At 42.0% G+C, this 14,961-nt stretch overlaps 1 protein-coding gene across 7 annotated transcripts in view; it reads right to left on the bottom strand.

The window, feature by feature from the left end:
• Window positions 1-443: 443 nt before the first annotated feature.
• Window positions 444-14,961, bottom strand: part of CCSER2 (coiled-coil serine rich protein 2) — a 146,866-nt gene continuing 132,348 nt past the window's right edge. For 4 of the 7 annotated variants that reach the window (XM_024209779.3, XM_024209787.3, XM_024209827.3 and 1 more), the window contains one exon: window positions 444-3,316. In XM_024209779.3, the coding sequence (XP_024065547.2) occupies window positions 2,486-3,316 (831 nt within the window). In that variant the 3' untranslated portion in view covers window positions 444-2,485. Of the gene's footprint in view, window positions 3,317-14,153; window positions 14,194-14,961 lie in introns of all 7 variants that reach the window. The other 3 variants (XM_024209812.3, XM_024209819.3, XM_024209803.3) reach the window with 2 other exon arrangements.

Raw genomic sequence — 14,961 nt, 5'->3', positions numbered from 1 at the left:
AAGAACCACAACAAATTTTCTTAAACCATTTTGTATTTCTATGAAAACCTTGATGGGCTCTTTTCTTTGTAACTTAATCAGTGAAGGTGCCGATTTTAAAAAAAATCAAATTATTTTATTTTACTATTTCTTTAAAAATAAATCAGATTGGGGGAAGGGAGGAAGAAAAGGGGAGTGAGAGAACCCACTCTGAAATCTCTCTACACCAACAGCATTCCTTTAAATGAAAATAGTCTCTCCATAGACAAACTGTATACAATTAAAAATAAAATCACCTTTCCTTTAAGGAAAGTCAACTTTCAAAATTTCCATAAAAATCTATACAGACCTGAAAATGAATCAAGAACCTGACTTTCATCAGCAGTTTTCAAACTCTGGAGAAACATAGTCGACTGTCAGGAGTTAATTTTATGAATATATATATATATATACACACACACACACACACTCAAAATCAGTTTTATTTACTCCTCACATATTAAGGCCTACTCTGCTTCTGGACAGCAAACAGGATATTCAGGGCCTTTCTAGAAAAAAAAATCAATCATAACAGTAGTGTTGTGAGACTTATTTTGATCAATCTATGTAACTACTGCAATATTAATGCTAAGTAGATTTTTTTTAATATGAATTAACAAAAAACATGGTTGTTTTATTTCAGAATTGTATAACCAGATGTGAAATGAACAGATTAAACGAAGTGTACTTATGGATTTCTTTCACCTCACTGCTGATTAAAAGAGAACAATGTGAGCATTTTGCTTGCGTTGTTCATGTGCCAGCTATTCAAAAGTTTAGGTCACTTATTTTTTCACTGGGAATAGCCAATCTTAGCTTAAGAAGGGCCAAAGTTTATTATTGAAGATTCCTGTGGATGTATACATATACAATATATTCCCTGGAAAAGTGTACTGTAATACATCTTCCTTCAGCAAAGGCCTAAAACACAGTGTTACTGTGTGTTGTTTCTTTGTTTTGTTACACATTGGAGAGTAAGTTTTTGAAAATACTAATTCTGACAGTGTTCTGCTGCTTGAGTCTCAGATACATAACAACTGAGGAAAACAAGATGCTATGATTTTGTGGGATACAAGGGTAAATTTTTGGAACACTTTGCTGGATATGCACTTAATCTATAGTGTGTGCATTTACAAACTTTATGCCCCCACGGCTGCCACCTGACAGACAAATATTTGAAGACCACCTTCAGAGAGAATACCTACCCAGAGAGAGCAGAAATATCTTTCCTTATTTTATTTACCCACCGAGTTCCTTCCCAGGAAAAAAAAAAATAATAAAGTACCCTTCTCTGAAATACTCAGAATACCAGCTCTGATTAGGACATCATAGGATTGCTCAAAGCAAAGTTGTGGGTTTTAGTAAAAAGTCGTTTAAAAAAAAAAAAAAAGTTTTATGTAAAATAATTTCAAATCCCTACGTATACAGCCAAGTTTTGTGCAAACATTTCAAGTCGGATACTTCAGAGTCTTCCAATAGTAAACAGGAAGTCAATAAATACAAAAATACTACAATAAAGTTAAAAGTTCTTAATTAAAATGTATGTTGTGAAACTCTCAGCACAGGTGTCATGGACCCTGTATCTCCAAGACTCATTACGCACCATCTCAGAAGCACCTGCATTAGCAGGTTTTTGCACAAGTATCCTTAGCACTCTGTTTCAAAAATTTACCCAATAATGGCTATTAAATAACACAAAAGCATACTACACTTTCACTACAATGCATGGATGGATTGACATTTCTGTGCAATAAGAGCCATTTCACCCTGTGAGATCTGCTTGCCATCTGTGAATGATGAAGATGAGCTCAAAAGCAAATAGAGCAACATTCTGATACCTGTAGGAAAACAAATCTAGATTAAAACAACATTAAATACATGTCACTAGAGTCATGGGATAATTTTGATAAATACGAAGATTTTGCATAGGTCTCTGGAATACAGAGTCAAATTATGGCCAGGAAAAGATATGCTAATAGATTAGGTCTCTATATTATTTTCCACTGCTATAAACCTAACTGGTAGTCAGAACCGAAAGATTAGATTAAATAGTGATTTCCCTGTCTGATAGTCCACATTAATAAAAACAAGAAATGATTTCTGCAAGCAACCTGCCCTCCTCAAATGCTTGGCGAAGCACCCTGGAAGAGTGGTTAGTGGTCATCACAGGCTTCAGCATTTGTTAAGTATTAAGAGAGAGAGAAGGGTAATATAATCCAGTTGCTAATGCAGGCCACAGGTGTAATTAAGTATAAACCATTATGTTCTCTTAAGAGAAGCTGCAGAGTTTTTGATAGCATCAACTTCCAAACAGGTCAGATTGGAATAGGCAAATATTAATGACAGATTTCACTTTTAATCTTCATTCAGGATTTGGATAACAAAGCCATAACTAAAGCAGTCAATATGTGATAAGCAATTTATGTCAGATTCATTCCAATGAGACGTGCATATGGATGTCATGTTTTTAATGTGTCTTTGGTTTAGGGAGGCGGGAATGCCGATTAGAGACCAAACTATCCCCAGAACGCAAACTGGTATTCTGATTTTGCACGTTTTCCTTTCTTTGTGCCAGCGGCCTTGGGATGTTAGTCTTGGAATGGGAATTCTGAGGTTCTGAAGATATAAGCATTGGGCTGCTTATTTGTTTAGATTTAACAAAGGAAATAGTTGGTGGGCGAAGTTTAGAAATCCTCTGACTCGGTTTACTCTTTAGGTGTGTCTGACTAGATGTTGGTTGTAGCTGTGTTGCACTACTTGGTGGTGGTAGCTCAGCCTTGGAAGCAGTGGAGCAGTTCGGGGATGATGCAGTATTGGCTACTGTAGGAGGCACTAAAGCATTCTGGTTTGGGGGCTCTGAAGCTCTTAAAGTCTTTGGCTGAGAAGCCTGGTTTGGGGATGAGGGTTGACTTTTCGCAGCTAACTTAGTCTGCACATCTCTAGCATCCATTTGGGTGGGTGTCTGACAAGAAGAGGGAAGAGACTGTAGTGTACTATCTTCATTACTAGCCAGCTCTCCAGGTTCTTTAGCACTCTTTTTAACCTTCAAATTCTCCTCAAAAGGTTCATTCTCATTCAGGTCCTTTATATTTAAACGTTTACACAGTAAAATGTTCAACTCATTCAGGCTATTTGTGTGAGAGCCATTTGCAGCATTTTGATTGTGATGATCGTCGTTTTCATGCAGGCCCTGTTTAGGGTATTCACTGTGGGCCTCGATATGTGGTATTTTTATTAATTTTCCCTGGGCGAGGTCTGTGGAACTGGGAAGGCTGCTGGAAGGCTGTAGTACTTGAGGCTGTTAAAAAGAAAATATATTAACATATTAGACATGGGAAATGTATATAGTTAACATTTTAAACTCAAGATGTGCTGATCTGGTGCTTGACGCTTACATATTCAGTTTTTGTGTTAAGAAGTTAACTTTGTCAAACCAGAGAGATCCATGGGATACATACAAGTGGGACTGGTAAATTATGCACAAAAGAATTATGCCAGCACTAAATTATACATCTCAAAACAAAATGAAAGACAAGGAGAGAAACGTATTGATTGATTTAAAGCAAAGAATATGAAAAAGATTTTGTCAACTAACAATTTTATGTTTTGTTCTTTAATTCTATTACACTGCAGTAACAGAGCCATGTCTGAGTACTGGTAAATTCAGATGCAAGTGCCTTTAATAGCTAATAAAATTTGTTAGATTACATCTATCTTATCTTCTGCCCAGTGCACATTCCAATTAGCTATCCCAAGCCTTTCATCAATTTTAAAGATTTTTAAGAGTAGGTAAGGACTTTACTGGACAAATTTGTGTTTGAAGTGCATTCTAAAGACACCACTTCTAAAGATTTAATTTTCTTGGTGAGCTGAGGACAGAAGACTTGATATAAAGCTTGTCCTAATTAGGTTATTGACTAGATTTATATAGCTGTTTCATCCTAAAGGCCATTCAAATGAACTGATGGAGATACACCATGTAATATCTTTTTGTTGAATGTATTGCATTCATCACCAGATAAGCATGGTTTAATGAAGACTCTACATTTTATCTGAAGGGAGAGTCTAGTATTATAAACAAAAGTATTGCCAGTACCTCTTCTGGGTCATTTCTATTTTTCCTTTGCTCTTCCCTGTAAAAAGACTTCAAAGGTTAATGTGGCATTTTGCTTTTTAAACTAAACTCTTCTGTATGGAAATCAACAAAAACCTCGTCAACCTTGTACACTGATTTTAAAAGAATTGCTCAAGATTCTGTAATTCATAGCATTTTTTCCCCCTAACAAAACCTACCATACTGCACTTTAGCTATTAAAATTCAACATCTGATTTGGATAATTTTCTATTTTTCCTTTGAAGATGGCTTAAACAGAGAAGCAGAAAATCATTCTTCCAAAACACACTTGTTTTTGTCTGATTCTATGTACATAACATGTAGTAATAGTGTCATGCACTATTACAATAAATCAATAAAGCAGGAGCAACATTTCTCATTAGGCTAATTTGACTGAACTTTTTCATCATTATTACACTGAAGATGAGGATTATTTGGGTTTTTTTGCCTTTATTTTTAATACTTGCTCAAACCAAGTAAACACATCGCAAAGAGCAGTTCAGATTGCTACCCAGATTAACAAGCACCTCAGCTTTCATCGGCTTTCTGACATGTACCTGGTAGGCTCACTCTTCCATGGGGTACAGAGCACCTCCACTAGAATTCTCCATAAAGAGCAAATTTAAGGGGGAAAATAGATCAGGAGAATTTACTAATCTAATTCTGATTTACTGGAGATTTTTCCTTTGGATTCACGAACTCCACCTTTAGCCAAGGTTAAGCTAGAGACTGGACCAGTGACAACGACTGACAAAGAGATAAGTGCAGACACACTGAACACAGTGAAAACTGGTACTTTTATAAAGAAGAAAAGTGTGATAAATTGGAGAGAGATAGTAAATTATTTTTCCCTCCACTGATTAACATCACCAAATTTCAGAGGAGTGTAGTAAACTTCGGTATTTTCTTTCCTATCAAGCAATTCTACTACACATACAAAAAGGACGTTTCATAAGCTATTAGCAATTTTTAAATACACAAATTAAAGTTTAAAGAATAAATCCTAGCAAATCTGTCAATTTTTCAATCTTAATGTAATGGATATGGATAGTACCTATACCTCAAACTAAAACCTGTTATTCCAGAGAAGACTTGCACAACGAAGAGGGGATGATGTTAGCCCAAATAATTCACTGTTTTGAGAACCCATTTATAAATTCTAAAAAACTGTTGAGAAAATTCTTGAGCACAGACACAAGTAGTCAGAATAGAACCATTCACAATGCATGTGTGCTGAATAAAGAACCAAAATACTTGAACAAAATTAAGATTTTCTAATCCAATTTAGAGAAAAAACAAAATGATTATTTATGGCACAAAGTATTTGGTCAATGCTTATCATACACAAACAGCTGTTCAAATTTCCCCCCCATTTTTAGTAATAAAGGAAATAAAACCAAATATGTTATGTATGAACATTAAATTACATACATAGCTACCCCAAAAATAATTGATAGTCAAATGTTAATCAAAAAGTGTAGTCTATGAAATGTAACAGTGAAAGGGACAACCTTCATCCCCCACTTAAACTTACATTCTTACAATGTGTGCAGGGCCAGCTCTGGCTTTTTTGCCGCCCCAAGCCACCAAAAAAAAAAAAAAAAAAAAAAAAAAAAAAAAAAAAACGCCCTGCAGCGCGGCTGGAGCCAGGGTGCAGGGGGACTCCCTGCGCTGCAGATGTGCCCTGGCTAGCAGGGGGGAGGGGGAGGAAGCGGGGGGGAGAGAGAGAAGGGGGCCGGCCAGAGCTTCAGCGGGGCACTGCCATGCGGCCCCAACTGCTGCGCCGCCTGCCGGGAGGGCTCCGTGCCGCTCCGGTCGGCTGGGAGGAAAGGATGCAGGCTGCCCTGCTGGGCTTGCTGCAGGGTGCTCCCCTCCTCCACGCTGCCGCCCCCTACAGGACGGCTGGAGCAGAACCAAAAAAAAAAAAAAAGCATCCGTGCCGCCCTAAGATTGGGCGGAATGCCGCCTCGTACAATCTGCCGCCCCAAGCACGAGCTTGCTCGGCTGGTGTCTGAAGCCGGCCGTGAATGTGTGTAAGCATATCTGAAATACTAGTTAGAAACTGACCTTTTACTTATACTGTATCTGGGCTGCCATTTTATAAAATAACACAAAAATATTGCTTAAATTGAGTAATGGCGTGGTAAGCACTTGCATTTGGTATTACAGAAATTGCATGGAAGATATTAGCCAAATGCATAAAGACATACATACCTAAGACATCTTTCATAACCAAAGGATGCCAACAGTTGACCCAAAAGTGGAAAGCAGCATTAGATCTCAGCAAACTATGAATCTTATGACATAGCTTTAGCACAGATGGCTTTGACATCTTCCAGTAAATTTCCAAGTACTAAAAATATGGCCCTCTGTTTAAAATGAATCACAAGGAGCCTAACACTGATCTCACAAATATGACTTCAGTAGTTACTCCTGATTTATACCACTGGAAGATCAGAAGAAGATTGAAATCAGCAATAAATAGTTCATCACAGAAGGGGAGGTTACTTACCTGTAGCTGGAGATTCTTCGAGATGTGTGGTCCCTATCTGTATTCCACTGAGGGTTATGCGCCTGCACCATGCGCCTGGAGCCAGAGCTTTTCAAAGTAGTAGTGTCTGTTGATACGGGCATGCACCCTTGCATTACCTGGTGGTTTCACCCGAGGTGATGAAGGGCGGAGTGGACTACCAGCGTCTCCAGTTCCTTCTCCACTGCAGGTCTACGAGATCCGCAGCACAGAAGGAGGGCGAGTCTGGAATACAGATAGGGACCACATATCTCAGAGAACCTCCAGTTACAGGTCAGTAACCTCTCATTCTTCAAGTGATGATCCCTATTGTATTCCACTGAGTGTGATTAACAAGCAGTACCTAGCTAGGAGAAGAGTGTGAGGAACATGACAGAACTGTGGAACAGAGAACCGCTGCGCCAAATGAGGTGTCCGTTGCAGAATCACGCACTAGAGCATAATGAGAAAAAAGGTGTGTACTGAACTCCACATGGCTGCCTTACGTATGTCCACAATGGGCACATCATAGAGTGCGACAGTAGTTGATGCCTGCACTCTTGTAGAATGGGCCTGTATCCCATCTGGTGGAGACAGTCCTGATAGTTGACAGGAGAGTAACGCACCCTGAAACCCACTTTGAGATTCTCTGGGTGGAGATGGCCTGCCTAAGTCTCTCTATGGCCACGAATATCCTAGGAGACATCCAGAAGGGCTTCATCCGCTGTAGGTAAAAGGCCAGGGCCCTACAGACACTGAGGAAGTGAAGCTGCTGTTCCTCATTTGAGGCATGTGATTTGGGAAAGGAGGTTGGCAAATGTTTGGGTTGGTTGAGGTGGAAGCAGGAAACCACTTTTGGTAGAAATTTGGGATGCAACCACAGCAAAACTTTATCCTTATAAAACACGGTGAAAGAGGGGGTTTGCCATCACGGCTCCCGGTTCGCCAGCCCTCCTTGCAGACTAGGAAAGTGACCATTATGGAAAGAAGAGAAAGGAGGCAGGAGGCTAGGGGTTCAAAGGGAGAGTTCATTAATGACGTAAGGACTAGGTTGAAGTACTTCTGTGGAGCAATAGGCTGGATTGGGAGGCTTTTAGATACCAGGTCCTTCCAGAACCAGGAAGTCAAAGGGTGGGTTAAAATGGAATGACCCTCCACCAGAGGGTGGAAAGCGCTATTAACCACTGCATGCACCCTGCTGGAGTTGAGAGCAAGTCCCGACCCCTTCAGATAGAGGAAACAGTCCAAGAGCATTGGGATGCCAATAGCCTCATGGACAATACCTTTCTGTAGGGCAGGAGATGAAGTGTGCCCACTTAGCTCAGTAGAAAGCAACAGAGTCCTGTGGCACCTTTAAGACTAACCGATGTATTGGAGCATAAGCTTTAGTGGGTGAATACGCATGCGTCTGACAAAGTGGGTATTCACCCACGAAAGCTTATGCTCCAATACATCGGTTAGTCTTAAAGGTGCCACAGGACTCTCGGTTGCTTTTTACAGATCCAGACTAACATGACTACCCCCTCTGATACTTAGCTCAGTAGGATCATCTTCTGTAGTCCTTCCTGCTATTGGAGAGGACCTCACGTACTGCCAACGAACATTTTTGTGCCAGCGGAGGTGTCCATCCAAAAAACCAGGCTGTCAGGTGAAGCGTCTGTGGATCGGGGTGTCTGAGTCTGTCGTTGCGTTGTGTGAGCACTTCCAGAATGTTAGGAGCAGGACTGGAGGATGTTTCGATATGCAGAAAAGCAGAGGAAACCAGAACTGGCGAGGCCAGAATGGAGTGATCAGGATTACGGTCACCCTCTCCCTCAGAGTTTGTGAAGGATTTGTAGCATGAGTGGTAGAGGAGGGAAGGCATAGTTCACCTGGTTCGACTAGTTGATGACCAGCGCATCAACAGTACTGAATGCACTTGATGTTGGTGTGAGATTCAAAGAGGTTCCTGATTGAAGTTCCCCATTGACCAAAAATGTCCATGATGACCGTGTTGTGCAGTTCCCATTCATGGTCGGTTGCAAAGTTCCTGCTGAGAGCATCGGCTATCAGCTTCTGGGCCCCTGGTACGTAAGCCACTGACAACAGGATACAGTGTGCAGTGTGCCATTTCCAGAGGTGCACTGCTTCTGCGCACAACACTGGGGACCTTGTGCCTCCTTGCTTGTTTATGTAGTGGTGTTATACAACAGGACGAGAGTGGATGGATGGTAAAAATGTGTGGCATGCCTTGCGTACTGCCCGAAGTTCCAGGATGCTGATGTGCATCCTGGTTTCTCGAGCGGTCCAAGTTCCTTGCGTCATGCGATCTCCCATGTGTGCTCCCCAGTACATCGAGTGAAGCGTCTGTTATGGCAGTCACACTCGGTGAGGATGGAAGGAAGGGCATTCCGGAGCAGACTTGGAGAGGGAGGTGACCTCTGGAGGAATGGTGAGAATGATGTCCATGGGTTGGTGCATGGGGGAGTAGGCGCCTTGCAGCCATAATTATAGACCGCGGAAGTGCAGGTGAGCAAAAGCCATGACATATGTGCATGCTGCCATGTGGCAGAGGAGGGAAAGGCAAGTTCTGGCTGAGACAGAGAGGTTGGATGTCACTGAAGCGATCAGGTCCAGTAGACTTTGGAACCTGTCTTTCGGCAGGTAAATGCATGTGGAGGCCACATCAATGCATGCTCCAATGAACTCCAGGATTGTGTAGGGTGAAAAGTTGATTTTTTTGATATTCAAACTCACCCCTAGAGCTGGGAGAGCGATTCCCCAACTTTCTTTCTGGATCGTGCTTCCAGTAGCCAGTCATTCAGGTAAGGGAAGACAAGGTTTCCTTGCTATTGGAGGTGAGCCGCTACCATGAAGAAAACTTTGTGAAGACTTGTGGACCAGTGGTGAGTCCGAATAGGAGGGCCATGTATTAGAAGTGTCGCAGACCCACCATGTAGGAACCATCTGTGGGTTGAGTGGATGTTGATGTGGAAGTAAGCATCCTGTATATCAAGAGCTGTAAAACAATGGCCATGAGCATGACCCCATGGAACTTCAGTTTGCGAATGGAACGGTTGATGTGTTGGAGATCCAAGATAGGTCTCCATCCTCCTTTTTTCTTGGGCACCAGGAAATATCTGGAATAGAACCCTGTGCCCTGAAAGGCTGCAGGGACTGGTTCCACTGCTCCTTTCTGCAGGCGGGAGTCCACCTCTAGGGTAAGAATACTGTCGTGAGAGTGATCCCTGAAACAGGCTTGGGGCAGGGGCCATGGAGAAAGTAGCATTGTAAACTCAATTGTATAGCCGTGTTGAATAACATCCAGGACTCACTTGTCCGTTATCGCACTCCATGTTGGTAGAAAGAGTTTGAAACAGCCCCCAAAAGGCAGTGGTTGGCAAAAGCATTGTGATTCAAAGTGGCTGACGGCTCTGTAGAGCAGTGGTTCTCAACCTGCGGCCCATGGGCCACTTGCCGCCCAATCAGCACAGAGCTGCGGCCCATGTGATATCCTCAGGGCCATGCGGGTAGTATTGAATGCAGCCCACGATGATAAATAGATTGAGAACCGGGGCTCTAAATGCACTCAAATATCTCTTATGCAAGGACTAGGTGTGCTGAATGGAGGGCTGCACCAGCGGACCATGTGGACGAGACCTGTGAACCTTCGGGCGCATCTATGGAGGTTTGTAGGCTTTTTGGTGGCAGAAATGGAGAGTTCTATAGCATAGTGTAGGTGGTGGGCAGTACAATTTTCATTTTGGTGCTGGTGTATAAATGCCTAGGGATTGTGGTGTGGCTCTACAGAGTCTTTCAGGGAGTGTAAGGAATCATTCATCTTCTAGTTGAAGAGGTCCTCTTCAAAGGGAGGTCCTCAATTGTGCTCTGTATCTTTCTAGGGAAGCCTGAGGTATGTAGCCAGGATTCTCTCCTCATGACTATGCCAATCACCATTGTACGTGAAGACATGTTCGCAGAATCAACCGCAACCTGAAGTATAGTCCTGGAGACCAACTTGCCCTCCTCCAAAATAGCCTAGAAACGTGCCTGATCCTATTGAAATAGTTTATCTGTAAAATCTGCCATCTGCCCATAGTTCAAAAAGTCATATTTGGCCATCAGTGCTAGGTAGTTCAAGATACAGAACTGAAAGCTGGCTGGGTAAAAGACCTTTTTACCCATAAGATATAGCCTCTTGCCCTCCTTGTCAGAGGGGGTGGAGCATGGATGCTGTTGTCTGGCCTGCTCCGAAGCAGCCTTGATCACCAAGGAATTAGGCAGAGGGTGGGAGAACAGAAACTCAGACCCCTTTTCTGCCCCCTTCTGGGTGGGGATGCATGTGTCCGTGGTGTGCCATTTGGAGAATAGCGTTGATCAGTAGGGCCACTCTGGGCGGTTCTGATGCATGCAAGATGTCTAGTAGTTGGTGCAGATTGTCCTGCACCTCCTCCAGTGGGATCTGAAGAGCGCTGGTCATTCTCTTGAGTAGCTCCTGAAACTAACAGTAGTTGTTTGGGGAAGAGGAGGGCGTTGATGACAGAGCCGAATCTGGGGACGACTAGGGGAACCTCTCCAGATCTGTCAGTACCATCTGAGCTGGGCTGACTGGCGTATCATCCAGCCCCAGTTCCGAACATCTACTCTATGAAGGAGAGGGTGGTGAGACACGGGATTCTTCCCGGGTTGAACAAGATGGTTCTGAAGGCGAATATGGTTCTGAAGGCCACAAGCTCCAATATGGCCAACCTAGTTGGTCCTGCTGTTGCTGCGGCGATGCCCATGAAGCCAGGTACCAGTGGCTCCTGTGCCGAGGCAAAGAAGGGTACAGTCATGGTGCTATTGGAACTCTCCGATAAGCATGCCTTCAGAATGGAAGCAGCAGACCATGAGTAGTGTCCAAAACTTCAGACTCAGAGGAACCAGAGTCCTGTACAAATGGGGGTGCCGACAGGACGGATGGAACAGGGTGTGCTGTAGGAACAAGACCAGAGGGTGGCAGATCCGATGTAGGAGAGAAGGCCCTCTTAGCAGGTAAATGGACTGGAACTTGTGGAGACCTCATCTGATCTAGGGCAAACAGTTCATGAGGACCAGGAGCACATCAGATTCTCCACAGAGGGAACTGGGGCAGGGAAAGGGGCCTGCCTCGCTATCTACGATTCATGCTGCACCAATGGAGCCGATGCAGGAGAGATGCAGAATTTGGGAACCAGGACTGTTCAATCTAGCGAACAATGTGACTATTTACTTCTCGCTCTTGTGAGTCTTGGAACATGCCACTCCTTCGTGGCCAGAACTGGTGGACAGTGCAGTCTCTTTCTTGGATCTGGAGGAAGACTTACTGCCCTGCTTATGTGCATGCTTCCGTGTTTCATGTTTAGGCCCCAGCGTGGGGTCCATAATGCTGGTCCCGTCGGATCTGGACTGGAACTCGGTGGTAGGAGGTGCACTCCTGGATTGTGCAGGCCAAGTTATGGGGGAGGGGAGTTCACCGACCAGGATCAAACTGCCATCCCATGGCGACCTCCATTAGGTGTGTAGGACCCTGCCCTCCTGGGTATGGGCAGGGAAGGAGAGGCAGATACTGCACCTGGACACAATGTGAGCTTCCCCCCCAAGCAGTACAGACAGTATTGGTGCTCGTTGCTGAGCGAAAACAAGCGAGGGCAGGAAGCGCAGACTTGGACCTTGTGGTGGTGAGAAGAAAATGAAGATGCAGTCAGTCCGCCACACCCTTTAGTGCTTCGGGCGAAACCACAAGGCAATGCAAGGACGCATGCATGGACCAATGGACTCTATTACTCCAGGTTCATGCAAGTAATCCTCAGTGGAATACAATAGGGATTATCATTCAAAGAAGAATGACGACTTAACTGAGAATTTTCAGTCAGGGAAAATTCAAACATATGAATGCAAGTGTGTGTGTACTTAAAGTTAATATATATCCAGTACCACAAATAGTAATGCTTAACTTTACGCAGCAGATTGACTTATCTAGTTAAAAAGTGAGCATCACATTTAATCATCTAATACAGGTACTTGTAGTGCAATGACCAGTTAGGCCAGAGGAAAGGAAAGAGATACCAGTTTGAATTAACATTAGGGTAATTGAAAGTGAGGCTATGGGGCAGCCAAAATATTTACACATCACTTTGTAATCTATCTGGTTCCAACAGCAACTACACTTTTCCAGTCCAGAATTGCTTCTTTTGTGCCAAATTAAAAAGAGTATACCTTAGGCTTCATCTAAAATTCAGCAACCATTGTAAACAACAGATGATGGCTTCTATTTATGCATTTATTTTACTGGTACCTGACGGAATTATAACTGGATGTCACTTACTCAGATCAAAGTGTGTTAACATTCAAGATTGTTTTCTTACACACTATTTATATATAAATGGGGGGGGACTACTTTTGAAAGGAGTTAAGTAACGTTCACAACATGTTTGTCAGTGCAAACCTATTTTTTTATATTTGCATTTTGTTCCTTTGTAGTATACGCATATTTCCCCTCTGTTTATATGAAATTAGTAATAGACTGTGATTAAGTGATTAGCTACGAGAAGTCTAGTACCAGTCTCCCAATGAAATATGAACAAGAAAAAAAATCCCACGTCCTGTCCATTAGCAATAATAGTGTTTTACTGCATGGAACACATTCAGAAGCTTTTCATTGCTCTATATGATCGCAAATACTGTAGTCTATTTCAGGTAGTAATTTATCATGACCAAGTATAGAGGATTATACGAATAGGCTTTATATTTGTTTGATGTAGAGGGGCCAAGCGCATAGATATTTAATTATTACATTATTTTAGGCTCCTATGAATGTAGTAAAATTACTATGTAACTGAAGAAAGTCAGTCCTCAAAACTTCAAGTACAGTATGTAATAAGATTTGTGCACACATTCCACTTATAACGCAAGTGAAAGACTTATTTCTGTAATGGCAAGAGTGTCTAGAATTTTGCACTAATCAGTGCGTTGTTAGGTTCACCAATTACAAATGATTAAATGCAATCCCTGCCACAGTAGCAGAAACATATAAAGCACAATTACTCTTAACTCTTCCAGAAGAAATCTGGATGGTGTCACAGCCAGAAAGAAATATTTAATTTATTCATTGAAAAGGATCTCCACTAAAACATTTGTATTAACTGAGTCACAATGATATTCCAGCACTGAGACAATTTGCAAATAAGCTTAGTGTCATTTATGAATACAAAATATTTAAGACAACGTGGGCATGAAAAAGACACAAATAAAGCACTATTACTTTAAGGTTCATTGTGCTAATAATCTTATTATATTTAAAAGACATAGCTGTATCTCTGATCTCAATTCTAGATAGAATGTTTTTATGGAACAAATAAAGCAGCGTTTTTCTCATTAATATTTTGAAGTGGGGAAAATGGTGCAATAAATAACTTGACTGCATGCATGGCTTTGATAAGCATGCATCATGCTGGGAGTGAAAACAGAGATGTGCGAGGAGGAGATGGGAAGAAATCTGAAGTTGTACTGTACCACGCTTTATCACAGAAGTAATGGACTAACTTCTCAACTCCTTGCCAATGGCAAAATGGGAAAGCAGAGACAAGAAAAAAGACAAGGACAATGATGTCAGAGGACCAAGACGCAACAATGAGCACTTGCCATGACTGAATTGTAACTTCTTTCCCCTTCATTTGCATGTCCCCAGCTTCCAACAAAGACAGTAGTGTGGTTTAAGAGACTGCTCTACATGTAATACCTATAGTAAGACATTTACCAAAAAAAGTCCTTACTCCTTGAACTTTAGGGCTTTCATACATTTAACCTCTTATGGTGACACAGTACTGACAGTATTTAATGTAATTTGTTATAGTGAATGTGCATGCTTATAAATTTATACATACACATGCACATCACACACAAAGTGATCAAGTACATCATGTGATAAATTGCAGACCCATACAATAAACTCTATTTATCATGTAATTTTGACTGTTACTTTCACTGCCTATTAATCTATCTTCCCGGGGCCTCCCTTGTAACATTCAACTCCTTTGAGCAGATTTAACCAACCCCTATTTTATTTTGGTTATCTAAAATCAAATTGCCACAAAAATGTTTCTGCCCAAATGTGGAATTTCCTTCCTTCCTGTTATCCTGGGCCAGATGTGAAATATATTCTCTTGGGAGGATAAATATCCAATATTTTGCAGTGAAGAAATAATTTTACACCATCAGAAAGCGGTCATTTACAGCTCCCCAGTGTGACAACACCTGCTTCTACCCATGGAAAGAACCACAATATCAGATCTTAAAATCAGGACATTTTTATGCCTGGAAA

This window comes from Terrapene carolina, unplaced genomic scaffold (assembly GCF_002925995.2).
Source record: "Terrapene carolina triunguis isolate 2854851 unplaced genomic scaffold, T_m_triunguis-2.0 Scaffold95, whole genome shotgun sequence".
NCBI classification, from domain to species: domain Eukaryota; kingdom Metazoa; phylum Chordata; order Testudines; family Emydidae; genus Terrapene; species Terrapene triunguis.
This window is presented reverse-complemented; position numbering and strand designations above follow the sequence as displayed.